General features: G+C 47.7%; 1 protein-coding gene across 1 annotated transcript; it reads left to right on the top strand.

Annotated features, from left to right (window-relative positions):
- Positions 1-2,984: 2,984 nt before the first annotated feature.
- LOC138359971 (cuticle protein 16.5-like) lies at positions 2,985-3,599 on the top strand. The gene has a single exon (XM_069319848.1). The coding sequence runs from the start codon at positions 2,985-2,987 to the stop codon at positions 3,597-3,599; it is 615 nt and encodes a 204-aa protein (XP_069175949.1).
- Positions 3,600-15,808: the final 12,209 nt, after the last annotated feature.

Below are 15,808 nucleotides of genomic sequence, written 5' to 3' on the forward strand. Positions count from 1 at the left end.
GGTCGGCCAGTTATGCCCCTTATGTGGTATAACATACTTTGTTATATAACAAACATAACATGTTATAATATATAAGTATCTTATATAACATACCTACAACTGCGCGATCCCAATTTTTATTTCGCGAATGTTGTGAATAATGTCTTCAGTATTGCCCCATTTATGTATTCAAAAGCGTAGGCTCCTCTTGCGAGACTTTTCAAGTGGTCCTCTTGTGACAGTTCACTAACCTGAAGCTCCCATAACTCCTCTTTGACCGAGTTTTATTTTATTTTTGCAATATCTATTAACTTGTGGCTTGCTTGTGGCCTGTTTCCCCGTATTCCACGTTTGATTACGTGGTATTTGTTCATATTGAGTTCCCCCTTCCATATGTTGCTCCATTCGGTGGCGCCATCTTGTTCAGAGAAGGAGAACTAAGGAGGGTTGAGGCTGCCAGCTTCCCTTCACTAACAGGTATTAAAGACAAGCTTAAGTCTAACCAGTTTGACTTGACCAGAACTTCCAGGGAGTTCTGGGTCACTTGTTCAGCATCCTACTGGTGCTGCTGCTGCTGCTGCTGCTGGTCAGCTGTTGCTGCTTCTGCTGCTGGTCAGCTGTTGCTGCTGCTGCTGCTGGTCAGCTGTTGCTGCTTCTCCTGTTGGTCAGCTGTTGCTGCTTCTACTGTTGGTCAGCTGTTGCTGCTTCTCCTACTGGTCAGCTGTTGCTGCTTCTACTGTTGGTCAGTTGTTGCTGCTTCTCCTACTGGTCAGCTGTTGCTGCTTCTACTGTTGGTCAGCTGTTGCTGCTTCTCCTACTGGTCAGCTGTTGCTGCTTCTCCTGTTGGTCAGCTGTTGCTGCTTCTACTGTTGGTCAGCTGTTGCTGCTTCTACTGTTGGTCAGCTGTTCCTGCTTCTCCTGCAGCTGTTGATGTTTAACATCCATGACCACCCCCCCCCTCGAGGTCACACCCAGGGAAGCCACCTCCAGAGGTCAGCCCAGGTGACCTCTGGATCGTCTTGCAGAGTTAATTGAAATATAAGACCCTAGTCAGCTTGTTCCAAGTAGACGGTATTAATCATGACAGTCTTGTCAAACAAACTTAATGGAAAATTCCTGGGTGTTTTTTCAGGGGGAGGACCAGACCACCTACAAGCCCCCAATGGTAGGTTAGCCTGTTAGCCCTACCTCTCCTTTTTTTAACCAGCTGATATGAGGTGTGGTAGCTTTGGGGCATGTGTGTACATATATGCCCTGTTTGGTAGTTCAGAGTTGCTGGGTACGAGGCATCAGAGAGGGCTGCAGGTTATCGCTCGGCCATACCTTGAGGTTACCTTGAGGTGCTTCCGGGGCTTAGCGTCCCCGCGGCCCGGTCGTCGACCAGGCCTCCTGGTTGCCGGACTGATCAACATAGGGAGAGGCAGTGAATCCTCCTGGGTCGAAGAGCAGGATCCAGAAGGTAATGTGGTATTAGTCCTTGTAGGGATCTTGAGGTTATCTTGAGATGATTTCGGGGCTTTTTAGTGTCCCCGCGGCCCGGTCCTCGACCAGGCCTCCACCACCAGGAAGCAGCCCGTGACAGCTGACTAACACCCAGGTACCTATTTTACTGCTAGGTAACAGGGGCATAGGGTGAAAGAAACTCTGCCCATTGTTTCTCGCCGGCGCCTGGGATCGAACCCAGGACCACAGGATCACAAGCCAGCGTGCTGTCCGCTCGGCCGACCGGCTCCCTAACACCGGATGTCCTTACCAGTGTTAGGGTAGGGACTTAAGGGCTTGGTGAATATCTTAATTTTGTCTTAATAAACTCTTGTTAAATTTGTCATCTATGTGTCACTTGGCCTCCCCCCCCCCCCCATCCTCCTTCGTGTCCTCTCCCGTGGATGTCTTCAGGGACATGCGTACCATCTAAAAGATCTCCAGGATCAGATTGTTAACCTACAGCAATTAAGTAATTACATCTTGAGGTTATCTTGCAGAGATAAGCTATCTTGCTGCATCTAGCAGAGTACTCTCTCAATTCAATAATGGTTCCTGTCTCATTACTGTAATTGATAATGGTTCCGATGGAACCTTTCCAAGGAAATGCTTAATACAGAGAAACTTAGTATTTACTTCTGCCATCATCCTGTCGTATTGAATATTCATTGTATTGAAAATATTCATTGTCGTATTGAAAGGCTCCATTCAATACGACAGGATGATGGCAGAAGTAAATACTAAGTTTCTCTGTATTAAGCATTTCCTTGGAAAGGTTCCATCGGTTCTGGGTGTAAACCCGGAACAGGTTAGTATTCACCTAGTTGTGCTTGCGGGGGGTTGAGCTCTGCTCTTTCGGCCCGCCTCTCAACTGTCAATCAACTGTTTCTACTACTGCTACTACTTTGTTCCCACACCACACACACACTCCCAGGAAGCAGCCCGTGACAGCTGACTAACTCCCACGTACCTGTTCACTGCTAGGTAACAGGCGCATCAGAGTGAAAGAAACTCTGCCCATGGTTTCTCGCCGGCGCCGGGAATCGAACCCAGGCCACAGGATGACGTGTACAGCGTGCTGTCCACACACCCACCACAGCCACTAAACTGTGTGTGTACTCACATATTTGTGGCTGCTGGACCCAACTCTAGCTCTTGGACCCGGCATTTCTAGCCATTGGTTGTCTAATACAATGACTCCTGACCTATTTCCCTATCACAGAGAGAGAGAGAGAGAGAGAGAAGAGAGAGAGAGAGAGAGAGAGAGAGAGAGAGAGAGAGAGAGAGAGGCCATGGATCAAATGGAACAGAAGTTGTGGGCGAGGATAAGGGAGTCTGAAGTTATCCATAATACCTGTGCATCACCTGGCAAGTCTCCCCGTCGCCGTGGTGTAATTACCGCCAGTATTGATATTAACGACCTCTCCTCAGACAGCCGGCTCCGCTACCTCAGTTCTTGTTAGTAATTATGTGGCTTGGGATGTCGCTGTGTTTTATCAGTTCAGACTCCAGGTGCTGTTATAATGACGGCTGCTGCTGTTATAATGACAGCTGCTGCTGTTATAATGACGGCTGCTGCTGTTATAATGACGGCTGCTGATGTTATAATGACAGCTGCTGCTGTTATAATGACGGTTGCTGCTGTTATAATGACGGCTGCTGCTGTTATAATGACGGTTGCTGCTGTTATAATGACAGCTGCTGCTGTTATAATGACGGTTGCTGCTGTTATAATGACGGCTGCTGCTGTTATAATGACGGCTGCTGCTGTTATAATGACGGCTGCTGCTGTTATAATGACGGCTGCTGCTGTTATAATGACGGCTGCTGCTGTTATAATGACGGCTGCTGCTGTTATAATGACGGCTGCTGCTGTTATAATGACGGCTGCTGCTGTTATAATGACGGCTGCTGATGTTATAATGACGGCTGCTGCTGTTATAATGACAGCTGCTGCTGTAATAATGACAGCTGCTGCTGTTATAATGACGGCTGCTGCTGTTATAATGACAGCTGCTGCTGTAATAATGACAGCTGCTGCTGTTATAATGACGGCTGCTGCTGTTATAATGACAGCTGCTGCTGTTATAATGACGGCTGCTGCTGTTATATCTACTGCTTGTAATCCTCAGAGATAAGTTGCCTCAATAATTGGCAGAACAGTATACTGAAAGGTCTGCTTAATGTAAAAGATGAAAATATAAAATATAAAATTGGGTGTGGTTGGTCAGGCTACATAGCTCATTATATATATATATATATATATATATATATATATATATATATATATATATATATATATATATATATATATATATATATATATAATATTTATATATATATAATATGCAGCTTGTAAAGGCCAATGGAACAGTGTTGTCATACTGAACAGGAGCCTAAGCTTTTAGGAGCCTAAGCTTTTAGGAGCCTAAGCTTTTAGGAGCCTAAGCTTTTAGGAGCCTAAGCTTTCAGGATCAAACAGCTGTACAGAATGAACATGACATGCCAGGAAAATGTGATGAATATGACATATTAGGAAAAGGGGATGAAGATGCCTTTGGGATGACAGGAACTCTGTCACGTCCCCACGCTACCTGGGACGGGTACAGTTCTCACTGTAGATCAGTTGCCGTCTCGTACAGGCGGCCTGCCAGTGGACGGGTGCCATATATTAATGGACAGGGGAACTGGCTAAGTGGTCCTAATGTTGCGCATTAGACTCGAAATAGACATTTTAATAGACGGTAAGGTAATTATCAGGAGAAAGCGCTAAGCCATTACGACTATATAGACTAAATATAGACTATAAATAGACTATAAATATACATGTTAATAGAAGGTAAGGTAATTATCAGGAGAAAGCGCTAAGCCATTACGGCTGTATAGACTATATAGACTATAAATAGACATTTTAATAGAAATAGACATGTATTATTACCGATCAGTGTTATTAGTCTCGCTGTGTTTACTGGAGTGCCATGAGAGCCTTGTGGGCTCGAGTCTGGCCGTCTTCACTTTAGTCCATTAATTAAGATCGTCCAAGACGATCAACCAGGCTCCTCCAACACATGTTTATGAATTGTGTAAATATCTAATTCAATTGGTACTACCAGAAATCTTAGCCAGCTCTTGACACAACACTACAGTCCCTCATACACTCCAGGGCAGCCGTATAGATGCGGACGTGCCTAAATATGTTAATAACAAACAAAAATGCATCAGTGGGCGTGGTACACGACAGCCCAGACTCCACCACTGGCTCACCACTTAAGGATAGGCTTCAGGGGCTTGGCGCCATCCCTGGACGGTGAGAAGGACGGCAGGAGGTGCTGAAGCGACCCGCCTGCCTCTTGCTACATCCTCATCCCTTTCTAAGATGGAGAATAATGGACTCATGGAAGTATTCTGATCCTCTGGTGCCTGAAGGGCCTCAGTACCACGGCTGTTGGGCTGTTACAAAGGTGAAGTTGAATTAGACCTCGGTGTCCCCATCTCTGTTGTCAAGACTATATTGTTGCAAAAACGATATTAGAGAAATACTAAGTTCGATACTAAAGAAATTACTGACTCCCGAAGGCCTGAAAGCATCAGTATAAAACACTGCGATTTGTTCAGATCTAAAACCTATGTTCATGTGCAGGCGATGAGTCACAATAACGTGGCTAAAGTATGTTGACCAGACCACACACTAGAAGTCGCTATAGACCTTGCATTCTCAAGTCGACAATCGACTTAAGAATGGTCCAGGGGCTAGATTCACGAAAACACACGCAAACAATTTTGAACGTGTAAATCTTTTCTCAATCTTTGGAGGCTTTGTTTACAATTATTAAACAGTTAATGAGCTCCGAAGCACCAGGGGGCTGTTTATAACAATACCAACAGTTGAATGGGAAGTTTTCATGCTTGTAAACTGTTTAATAAATGTTATCAAAGCCGTCAAAGATTGAGGAACGATGTACACGTTCGTAAGTGCTTTCGTGAATCTGGCCCCAGGACGAACCGAAACGTTGTCGTCCCTTCACTTTCTAGTGTGTGTTCTGGTCAACCTATGTTCATGGTCAGCAAAAAAAAGCGTCCACCAGACTGTGCAGTGTTATCTGGGGACTGTGCAACCACTGTCCACCACACAGTGGTTGCCAGGATCAGGTTGGCTTAGCGTTACCTGTGGCAGATGGCTATACTCTCATTCCTGGTATGTAGTACTCACCTAATTGTACTCACCTAATTGTGCTTGCGGGGGTTGAGCTTTGGCTCTTTGGTCTCGCCTCTCAACTGTCAATCAACTGAAGTGTAGTGTTGGTAGCCCTGTGACCCCTCAACCGTTCCTGGTGTGAGAGTCGACTTAGTTCAGGAAAGGTTCTTGAAGACGTTTCTCCAAGGCAGGTATGTCTTCCTTAAGATGAGGTTCCAATGCTTGAACACAATAATCCATGTAGAGGTTCACAAGAGATTTATACAGCTGAATAACTACCTTCGTTCCCCTGAACTCAAAGTTACGTCTGACTGTTCCTAAGATTTGGTTGAGTGATTTTACCGCAGCTCCCTCTTGGTGTTGAAGTCTCAGTGATATATGCAGTCTGACGTCTCAGTGATATATGCACGCTGACGTCTCAGTGATATATGCACTCTGACGTCTCGGTGATATATGCACTCTGACGTCTCAGTGATATATGCACTCTGACGTCTCAGTGATATATGCACTCTGACGTCTCAGTGATATATGCACTCTGACGTCTCAGTGATATATGCACTCTGACGTCTCAGTGATATATACACTCTGACGTCTCAGTGATATATGCACTCTGACGTCTCAGTGATATATGCACTCTGACGTCTCAGTGATATATGCACTCTGACGTCTCAGTGATATATGCACTCTGACGTCTCAGTGATATATGCACTCTGACGTCAAGGTTCCTTTCTTCATCAGTCTGCTGCAAGGTAATGTTCAGGTGATGAGTCACAATAACGTGGCTGAAGTATGTTGACCAGACCACACACTAGAAGTTGAAGGGACGACGACGTTTCGGTCCGTCCTGGACAATCGACTTGAGAATGGTCCAGGACGGACCGAAACGTCGTCGTCCCTTCAACTTCTAGTGTGTGGTCTGGTCAGCAAGGTAATGTTGTTGATTTAGTAGTTGTGATCTTATCTTGAGATGATTTCGGGACTTTTTTTTAGTGTCCACCCCCAGGAAGCAGTCCATGACAGCTGACTAACACCCAGGTTCCTATTTTACTGATAGGTAACAGGGGCATAGGGTGAAAGAAACTCTGCCCATTGTTTCTCGCCGGCGCCTGGGATCGAACCCAGGACCACAAGTCCAGCGTGCTGTCCGCTCGGCCGACCGGCTCCCATGTGATGTGCACTGTTATGCCCCACATGCAAAGTCTTGCATTTTTGGGGATATTAAAAAACATCTGCCAATCTTTCGACCGTTTGTGAAGTTCGTGCAGATCTCTTTGTTAGGCCTGAATATCATTTTCATAATATACTTTATCGTAAATCTTGGTGTCATCTGCAAATTTGATGTGGTTTGTAATACTCGCATCTGTCACTGAGGAGTATGACAAAACAGGTTGGTCCCAAATTGGACCCTTGTGGTGTCCCACTCACCATATTTGTCCAGTCAGATTAAAACGGGTTGGCCCCAAATTGGACCCTTGTGGTGTCCCACTCACCATATTTGTCCAGTCAGATTAAAACGGGTTGGCCCCAAATTGGACCCTTGTGGTGTCCCACTCACCATATTTGTCCAGTCAGATTAAAACGGGTTGGCCCCAAATTGGACCCTTGTGGTGTCCCACTCACCATATTTGTCCAGTCAGATTAAAACGGGTTGGCCCCAAATTGGACCCTTGTGGTGTCCCACTCACCATATTTGTCCAGTCAGATTAAAACGGGTTGGCCCCAAATTGGACCCTTGTGGTGTCCCACTCACCATATTTGTCCAGTCAGATTGGACCCTTGTGGTGTCCCACTCACCATATTTGTCCAGTCAGATTAATTTCCGTTTAGGTCGACTCTTTGTTTTCTTTGTTTCAACTATTGTTTTATCCATTCTAGTGTTCTACGATTTATTCCATGTGTTTGTACCTTCCTTGCCAGTCTTTCATGTGCTACCTTATCAAACGCTTTAGTATAACATGTATACTAAAGTCTATATATATTATGAAAATGATATTCAGGCCTAACCTAACCTAACCTTTCTTGCTAGTCTTTCATGTGCTACCTTATCAAACGCTTTAGTATAACATGTATATTAAAGTTCATGTATACCACGTATACTAAGGTCCATGTATACTCAAGTCCAAGTATACCATGTATAGGTGCATGCAAAAGGGTTAAGGAGGTGCTTCCTAAGTAGACTATCTTACAGAGAGGAGAGAGACAAAGCCTGTCTCAATGACTCGCTCCCAGGCACGAGTAATATAATTATAAGAATCCTGTAGCCTTAATGAATAAATCACATATTTTAACACCGCAGCTACAAAAAAAAAAAAACATTAAGCAAATGATGTCGTAACAGTTCACTGAACGTTGATGGACCAATGGAAACGTTTTCTAGCATAAACGAGTTCCCCCACGCCATTGTCTCCCACGCTAATGTTACCACAAGTAACCTAACAAATCATGCCTTTTGCACTTAACACTTAAACCCTTGTGTGTTCAACAACAGCGGGAATGTTGATAAATACTTCTTGCACATCTCTCCACCCGCTTGCGATACTCCCATGTGCTAACGAGCTCCCAGGCTTCCTCCCACTTACAAAACAAATTATTATCCTACTCGCAGTGTCTGCCAGCGAGGAGAGCCATGTTTGGACTGTGTATTGACACAGAGGCAGCGATTAAGGTGGCCGCAGCAGCTGTGTCGCCAGGGGTCGCTATGGCGCAACGGAGGGAGAATTATCCATGATGTATTCGGGAGATACAAGGCAGAGCCAGTCGGCGGACTATGATATGACCCGCCAAAAAGGATAATCTACACGCTAATTATCTCTCACGTGATGCAACCAGGGATCCTGCTAAGTTGCAGGATGGTTGCAACCAACCAGCCATCCTCCTTCACGGATGGTCACTCTGGGTTAGGATTACGTTGGGTGTGGGTATGTTTTATTGGGATACGCATTTATGTACGTACTTATATAAATGATACGTACGCATTTATGTACGTACTTATATAAATGATACGTACGCATTTATGTACGTACTTATATAAATGATACGTACGCATTTATGTACGTACTTATATAAATGATACGTACGCATTTATGTACGTACTTATATAAATGATACGTACGCATTTATGTACGTACCATTTATGGTACGTACATAAGTGGTACGTAAATGGTACGTACGCATTTATGCAGATAAATGCGCACGGACGCATTTATCTGCATAAATGAAGATAAATAGACTATTGAAGGGTTACATATTATGTCAGGAGTTACCAGACACTGATGATTCCCTTCTTGTAGAATGGTTGGTCACTCATTCCCATGTTGTGAGTAACTTCCACTCCCACACTGGAAGGTATGAGTCAATCTCCCTGCAGAAATATATTAAACTCCCGTAACTAATTGAGTAAATTGATTCAATCCGTTGTACAGAATGGAAAGGGCAGGGATCTATCAGGGGCAAGCGCCAAGCCATTACGACTAATTAGCCCTTGGAAGGGATCAGGATAAGGTTTGGGTTGGGACGGGGGGGGGGCGGAGGAATGGGGATTGAATTCTAATCTGCATGAAGCCAGACCATCGCTCTACCGTTCAGCCGAAGTGGTTGGGCACAGAATGGAAAGTTTATACGTGTTGTGAGCGGTGAGTTGTTGATTCAGATTGTGATGTTTGTTTAATTTTTTTTTTAATTTTGCCCCGAGGGGCGAGTTTATTGGGCAGCGTCACTCAAGCTGTGAGTGGACACACCGCCATAGTGACAGTATTGGGCAGCGCCACTCATCTTGTGAGTGGACACACCGCCACAGTGACAGTATTGGGCAGCGCCACTCATCTTGTGAGTGGACACACCGCCATAGTGACAGTATTGGGCAGCGTCACTCATGCTGTGAGTGGACACACCGCCATAGTGACAGTATTGGGCAGCGCCACTCATCCTGTGAGTGGACACACCGCCATAGTGACAGTATTGGGCAGCGCCACTCATCTTGTGAGTGGACACACCGCCATAGTGACAGTATTGGGCAGCGCCACTCATCCTGTGAGTGGTCACACCGCCATAGTGACAGTATTGGGCAGCGCCACTCATCCTGTGAGTGGACACACCACCATAGTGACAGTATTGGGCAGCGCCACTCATCTTGTGAGTGGACACACCACCATAGTGACAGTATTGGGCAGCGCCACTCATCCTGTGAGTGGACACACCGCCATAGTGACAGTATTGGGCAGCGCCACTCATCCTGTGAGTGGACACACCGCCATAGTGACAGTATTGGGCAGCGTCACTCATGCTGTGAGTGGACACACCGCCATAGTGACAGTATTGGGCAGCGCCACTCATCCTGTGAGTGGACACACCGCCATAGTGACAGTATTGGGCAGCGCCACTCATCCTGTGAGTGGACACACTACCATAGTGACAGTATTGGGCAGCGTCACTCATGCTGTGAGTGGACACACCGCCATAGTGACAGTATTGGGCAGCGCCACCCATCCTGTGAGTGGACACACCGCCATAGTGACAGTATTGGGCAGCGCCACTCATCCTGTGAGTGGACACACTACCATAGTGACAGTATTGGGCAGCGTCACTCATGCTGTGAGTGGACACACCGCCATAGTGACAGTATTGGGCAGCGCCACCCATCCTGTGAGTGGACACACCGCCATAGTGACAGTATTGGGCAGCGCCACTCATCCTGTGAGTGGACACACCGCCATAGTGACAGTATTGGGCAGCGTCACTCATCTTGTGAGTGGACACACCGCCATAGTGACAGTATTGGGCAGCGCCACTCATCCTGTGAGTGGACACACCGCCATAGTGACAGTATTGGGCAGCGTCACTCATCCTGTGAGTGGACACACCGCCATAGTGACAGTATTGGGCAGCGCCACTCATCCTGTGAGTGGACACACCGCCATAGTGACATTATTGGGCAGCTCCACTCATCTTGTGAGTGGACACACTGCCATAGTGACATTATTGGGCAGCGCCACTCATCCTGTGAGTGGACACACCGCCATAGTGACATTATTGGGCAGCTCCACTCATCTTGTGAGTGGACACACCGCCATAGTGACGGTATTGGGCAGCGCCACTCATCCTGTGAGTGGACACACCGCCATAGTGACAGTATTGGGCAGCGCCACTCATCCTGTGAGTGGACACACCGCCATAGTGACAGTATTGGGCAGCGTCACTCATCCTGTGAGTGGACACACCGCCATAGTGACAGTATTGGGCAGCGCCACTCATCCTGTGAGTGGACACACCGCCATAGTGACAGTATTGGGCAGCGTCACTCATCCTGTGAGTGGACACACCGCCATAGTGACAGTATTGGGCAGCGCCACTCATCCTGTGAGTGGACACACCGCCATAGTGACATTATTGGGCAGCTCCACTCATCTTGTGAGTGGACACACTGCCATAGTGACATTATTGGGCAGCGCCACTCATCCTGTGAGTGGACACACCGCCATAGTGACATTATTGGGCAGCTCCACTCATCTTGTGAGTGGACACACCGCCATAGTGACGGTATTGGGCAGCGTCACTCATCCTGTGAGTGGACACACCGCCATAGTGACAGTATTGGGCAGCGCCACTCATCCTGTGAGTGGACACACCGCCATAGTGACATTATTGGGCAGCTCCACTCATCTTGTGAGTGGACACACCGCCATAGTGACGGTATTGGGCAGCGCCACTCATCCTGTGAGTGGACACACCGCCATAGTGACATTATTGGGCAGCGTCACTCATCCTGTGAGTGGACACACCGCCATAGTGACATTATTGGGCAGCTCCACTCATCTTGTGAGTGGACACACCGCCATAGTGACAGTATTGGGCAGCGCCACTCATCCTGTGAGTAGACACACCGCCATAGTGACAGTATTGGGCAGCGTCACTCATGCTGTGAGTGGACACACCGCCATAGCAGCATGTACAACACTCCCCAATAGGAAGAAAACCCGCTGGGTTGTTCATCCTGTCACTTGTACCCAAACACAGCTGGGACTTGCTTAACTGTCTCAAGTGAACAGCCTATCAAACAAGAAGATTAACATTTGTAAACATCTAAAATTTACGTTATCTTGCCTGTGCAAGATTGCAAGCCAAGCATTTAGTTGCCTAATTCTGTCTTTAACACTGGGGAGGGACAACGCTTCTCATAGATAAGACGTTTTGGCAGTTCTTGGTACTCTAAGAATGATTGTCATGGCTTCATTTTGAATGTTTTCAAGTATATTTTCCATATCGCTTTGGGAGTAAGTGGACAAGACTGGTGCGGCATAGTCTATGAATGAGGGATACATGATCTTATACCTGATCAACCAGTCTGTGACTCATACGTCAGGCTGCGAGCAGCCGCGTCCAACAGCCTGGTTGATCAGTCCAGCAACCAGGAGGCCTGGTCGACGACCGGGCCGCGGGGACGCTAAGCCCCGGAATCACCTCAAGGTAACCTCAAAGAGGGAGGGAAGGAACGTATCTGGGAAAGCGCCAAGCCATTACGACTATAGAGCAGTCTATGACGGAGCGCCCATAGGCTGAGTATATCATTTTAAGCACGGCAATAGAGGCCCCCCATGCCCATTCCAGGTCACAGCTTTTATAGTGCCTTGAGTCGAATTTTGCATGTTCCTATTTTTGCATGCCCCTGTTACCTAGCAGTAAAATAGGTACCTGGGTGTTAGTCAGCTGTCACGGGCAGCTTCCTGGGGGTGGAGGCCTGGTCGAGGACTGGGCCGCGGGGGCACTAAAAAAAGCCCCGAAATCATCTCCAGATAACCTCCAGATCCAGATAACCTCCTATGAGCTGGTTGAGCTCCTCTTTCTTCCCCTTGTTAGAGCCGACAGTGACGCCATGATACTGATAGTGGCCAACCCACTCATGTGTTTCACCATTAATTTGTAGTTCTTCGTTTGTGATAAGAGTGTGCTTTTGTCTGGTTTGTGGAGAGAGTGAAACAGAGTTCAACACATTTCCTTCCGAGGAGTTCAGCGGACTGTTTAATTTTTCCCAAGGTGGGAGCTTGTATTAGGACATCATCTGCGTATCCCACTTGTTGTGTTCCTTCCGGGAATTCAATATTTGTCATGGCGTTCATAAGTATGTTGAATAGTGTGGGGCTTAAGACTCCGCCTTGGGGGGTCCCGAGTTCCATAGTCATTGTTCTTGAGACTGATCCGTTGAAGTACAAATTGATTAGTGTCCTTTCTCCTCCCCCCCCTCTCTGTCTGTCTGTCTGTCTGTCTGTCTGTCTGTCTGTCTGTCTGTCTGTCTGTCTGTCTGTCTGTCTGTCTGTCTCTCTCTCTTTTCTCTCTCTCTTTTCTCTCTCTCTTTTCTCTCTCTCTTTTCTCTCTCTCTTTTCTCTCTCTCTCTCTTTCTCTCTCTCTCTCTGTCACTCACGTGGGCGTAGTGGGTCACAAGAGGGTGACCCACCACGCCCACGACGCGTCAGGTGGGCGTGGTGGTCACACGGCCGGGGAGCGACACAGCCCATATATGTCCCCGGGGATGAGGTCACCGGGGAATATATTGAGGGCGTGTGGAGCCTGGCGCGCACCGTCACCCTCCGCACCACTAAACAGCCCCGCTCCTGTGCCAGGTAAGTCCACTACGGGCTCACCATAGCCCGTGCTACTTGTTACAGCCCCGCTCCTGTGCCAGGTAAGTCCACTACGGGCTCACCATAGCCCGTGCTACTTGTTACAGCCCCGCTCCTGTGCCAGGTAAGTCCACTACGGGCTCACCATAGCCCGTGCTACTTGTTACAGCCCCGCTCCTGTGCCAGGTAAGTCCACTACGGGGTCACCATAGCCCGTGCTACTTGTTACAGCCCCTCTCCTGTGCCAGGTAAGTCCACTACGGGCTCACCATAGTCCGTGCTACTTGTTACAGCCCCGCTCCTGTGCCAGGTAAGTCCACTACGGGCTCACCATAGTCCGTGCTACTTGTTACAGCCCCGCTCCTGTGCCAGGTAAGTCCACTACGGGGTCACCATAGCCCGTGCTACTTGTTACAGCCCCGCTCCTGTGCCAGGTAAGTCCACTACGGGCTCACCATAGTCCGTGCTACTTGTTACAGCCCCGCTCCTGTGCCAGGTAAGTCCACTACGGGCTCACCATAGTCCGTGCTACTTGTTACAGCCCCGCTCCTGTGCCAGGTAAGTCCACTACGGGCTCACCATAGCCCGTGCTACTTGTCCCGCTCCTGTGCCAGGCAGGTTACGGGCTCATCATAGCCCGTGCTACTTTGAAACTTTTGTTCTAAGTAGCTGAATCTAAAACACCAATAGACAGTTTCCACTGATAATTCCTTCCTTCGTGCCCGTGCCAGGTCTTAGGTGGCTTAGTCTTGATCAATCCATCTATCACCGTCGCTTGCTACACACCGAGGTTAACTTTGTTGCGCACAGTCATGTCAGATCCTTATAGTGCTGAATAATGTACTCAACTACCACCTGTTAACTCACAAACTACCTGTCTGGGGACTACAACTGTCGACTTGGTGATTGGCCTTAAACCCATCTGTGGGATATTTACCAGTGGGATTCTATATTAATTGTGTATATTTGTATTTATTTGTTCATTAAATTATTTTATTTTACTATTAAATTATTTATTAGCAAGTGGACTGTATATCTTTTTAATTATATCTAATGTATATATATTAACTATGTCTATTAATCAACCAGAGGATGTATATGTGTTTTATCCCATTAATAAACTCCTTTCAAACCTGGGCTGGGGGGGGGGGAAGTAATCTGTTTTATTCTAGTAAATTGAAACTGATCAATTGGTAGAAAATGTATTCTAATCATTAAAGCTACAGTTTACATACTGGTTAATTATATGAGAGTGGACAAGCTTAGCTGTCTTTGTTTAATGCTGCGTTAACAAGATAAGGACACGTTCGGATCCCGTAAACTCGTTCTCCTCTTGAACTATGTTGTTATTTATGCAACTTGTCCTCCTGCAACCCGTCCTCCTACAACCTATCCTCCAGCAACCTGTCCTCCTACAACCTGTCCTCCTACAACCTATCCTCCAGCAACTTGTCCTCCTGCAACCCGTCCTCCTGCAATCTGTCCTCCTGCAACCTGTCCTCCTGCAATCTGTCCTCCTGCAACCTGTCCTCCTGCAACCTGTCCTCCTACAACCTGTCCTCCTGCAACCTGTCTTCCTACAACCTGTCCTCCTGCAACCTGTCTTCCTGCAACCTGTCCTCCTGCAACCTGTCCTCCTGTAACCTGTCCTCCTGCAACCTGTCCTCCTGCAACCTGTCCTCCTGCAACCTGTCCTCCTGCAACCTGTCCTCCTGCAACCTGTCCTGCAACCTGTCCTCCTACAACCTGTCTTCCTACAACCTATCCTCCTACAACCTGTCCTCCTGCAACCTGTCCTCCTGCAACCTGTCCTTCTACAACCTGTCCTCCTGCAACCTATCCTCCTACAACCTGTCCTACAACCTGTCCTACAGCATGTCCTCCTACAACCTGTCCTCCTGCAACCTGTCCTCCTGTAACCTGTCCTCCTGCAACCTGTCCTCCTACAACCTGTCCTACAACCTGTCCTACAGCATGTCCTCCTACAACCTGTCCTCCTGCAACCTGTCCTCCTGCAACCTGTCCTCCTGCAACCTGTCCTGCTATAACCGGCCCTCCTACAACCTGTCCTCCTACAACCTGTCCTACAACCTGTCCTACAGCATGTCCTCCTACAACCTGTCCTCCTGCAACCTGTCCTCCTGCAACCTGTCCTCCTGCAACCTGTCCTCCTGCAACCTGTCCTGCTATAACCGGCCCTCCTACAACCTGTCCTCCTACAACCTGTCCTACAGCATGTCCTCCTACAACCTGTCCTACAACCTGTCCTCCTGCAACCTGTCCTCCTACAACCTGTATTCCTACAACCTATCCTCCTCCAACCTGTCCTCCTGCAACCTGTCCTCCTGCAACCTGTCCTCTTACAACCTGTCCTCCTACAACCTGTCCTCCTACAACCTGTCCTCCTGCAACCTGTCCTCCTGCAACCTGTCCTCCTGCAACTTGTCCTCCTACAACATGTCCTCCTACAACCTGTCCTCCTACAACCTGTCCTCCTACAACCTGTCCTCCTGCAACCTGTCCTCCTACAACCTGTCCT

The sequence above is a fragment of the Procambarus clarkii genome, chromosome 94, assembly GCF_040958095.1.
Source record: "Procambarus clarkii isolate CNS0578487 chromosome 94, FALCON_Pclarkii_2.0, whole genome shotgun sequence".
In the NCBI taxonomy this organism is placed as follows: Eukaryota; Metazoa; Arthropoda; class Malacostraca; order Decapoda; family Cambaridae; genus Procambarus; species Procambarus clarkii.

Coding starts and splice junctions, on each gene's coding strand:
- LOC138359971 (XM_069319848.1), top strand. CDS start 2,985: ATGACGGCTGCTGCTGTTATAATGACAGCTGCTGCTGTTATAATGACG.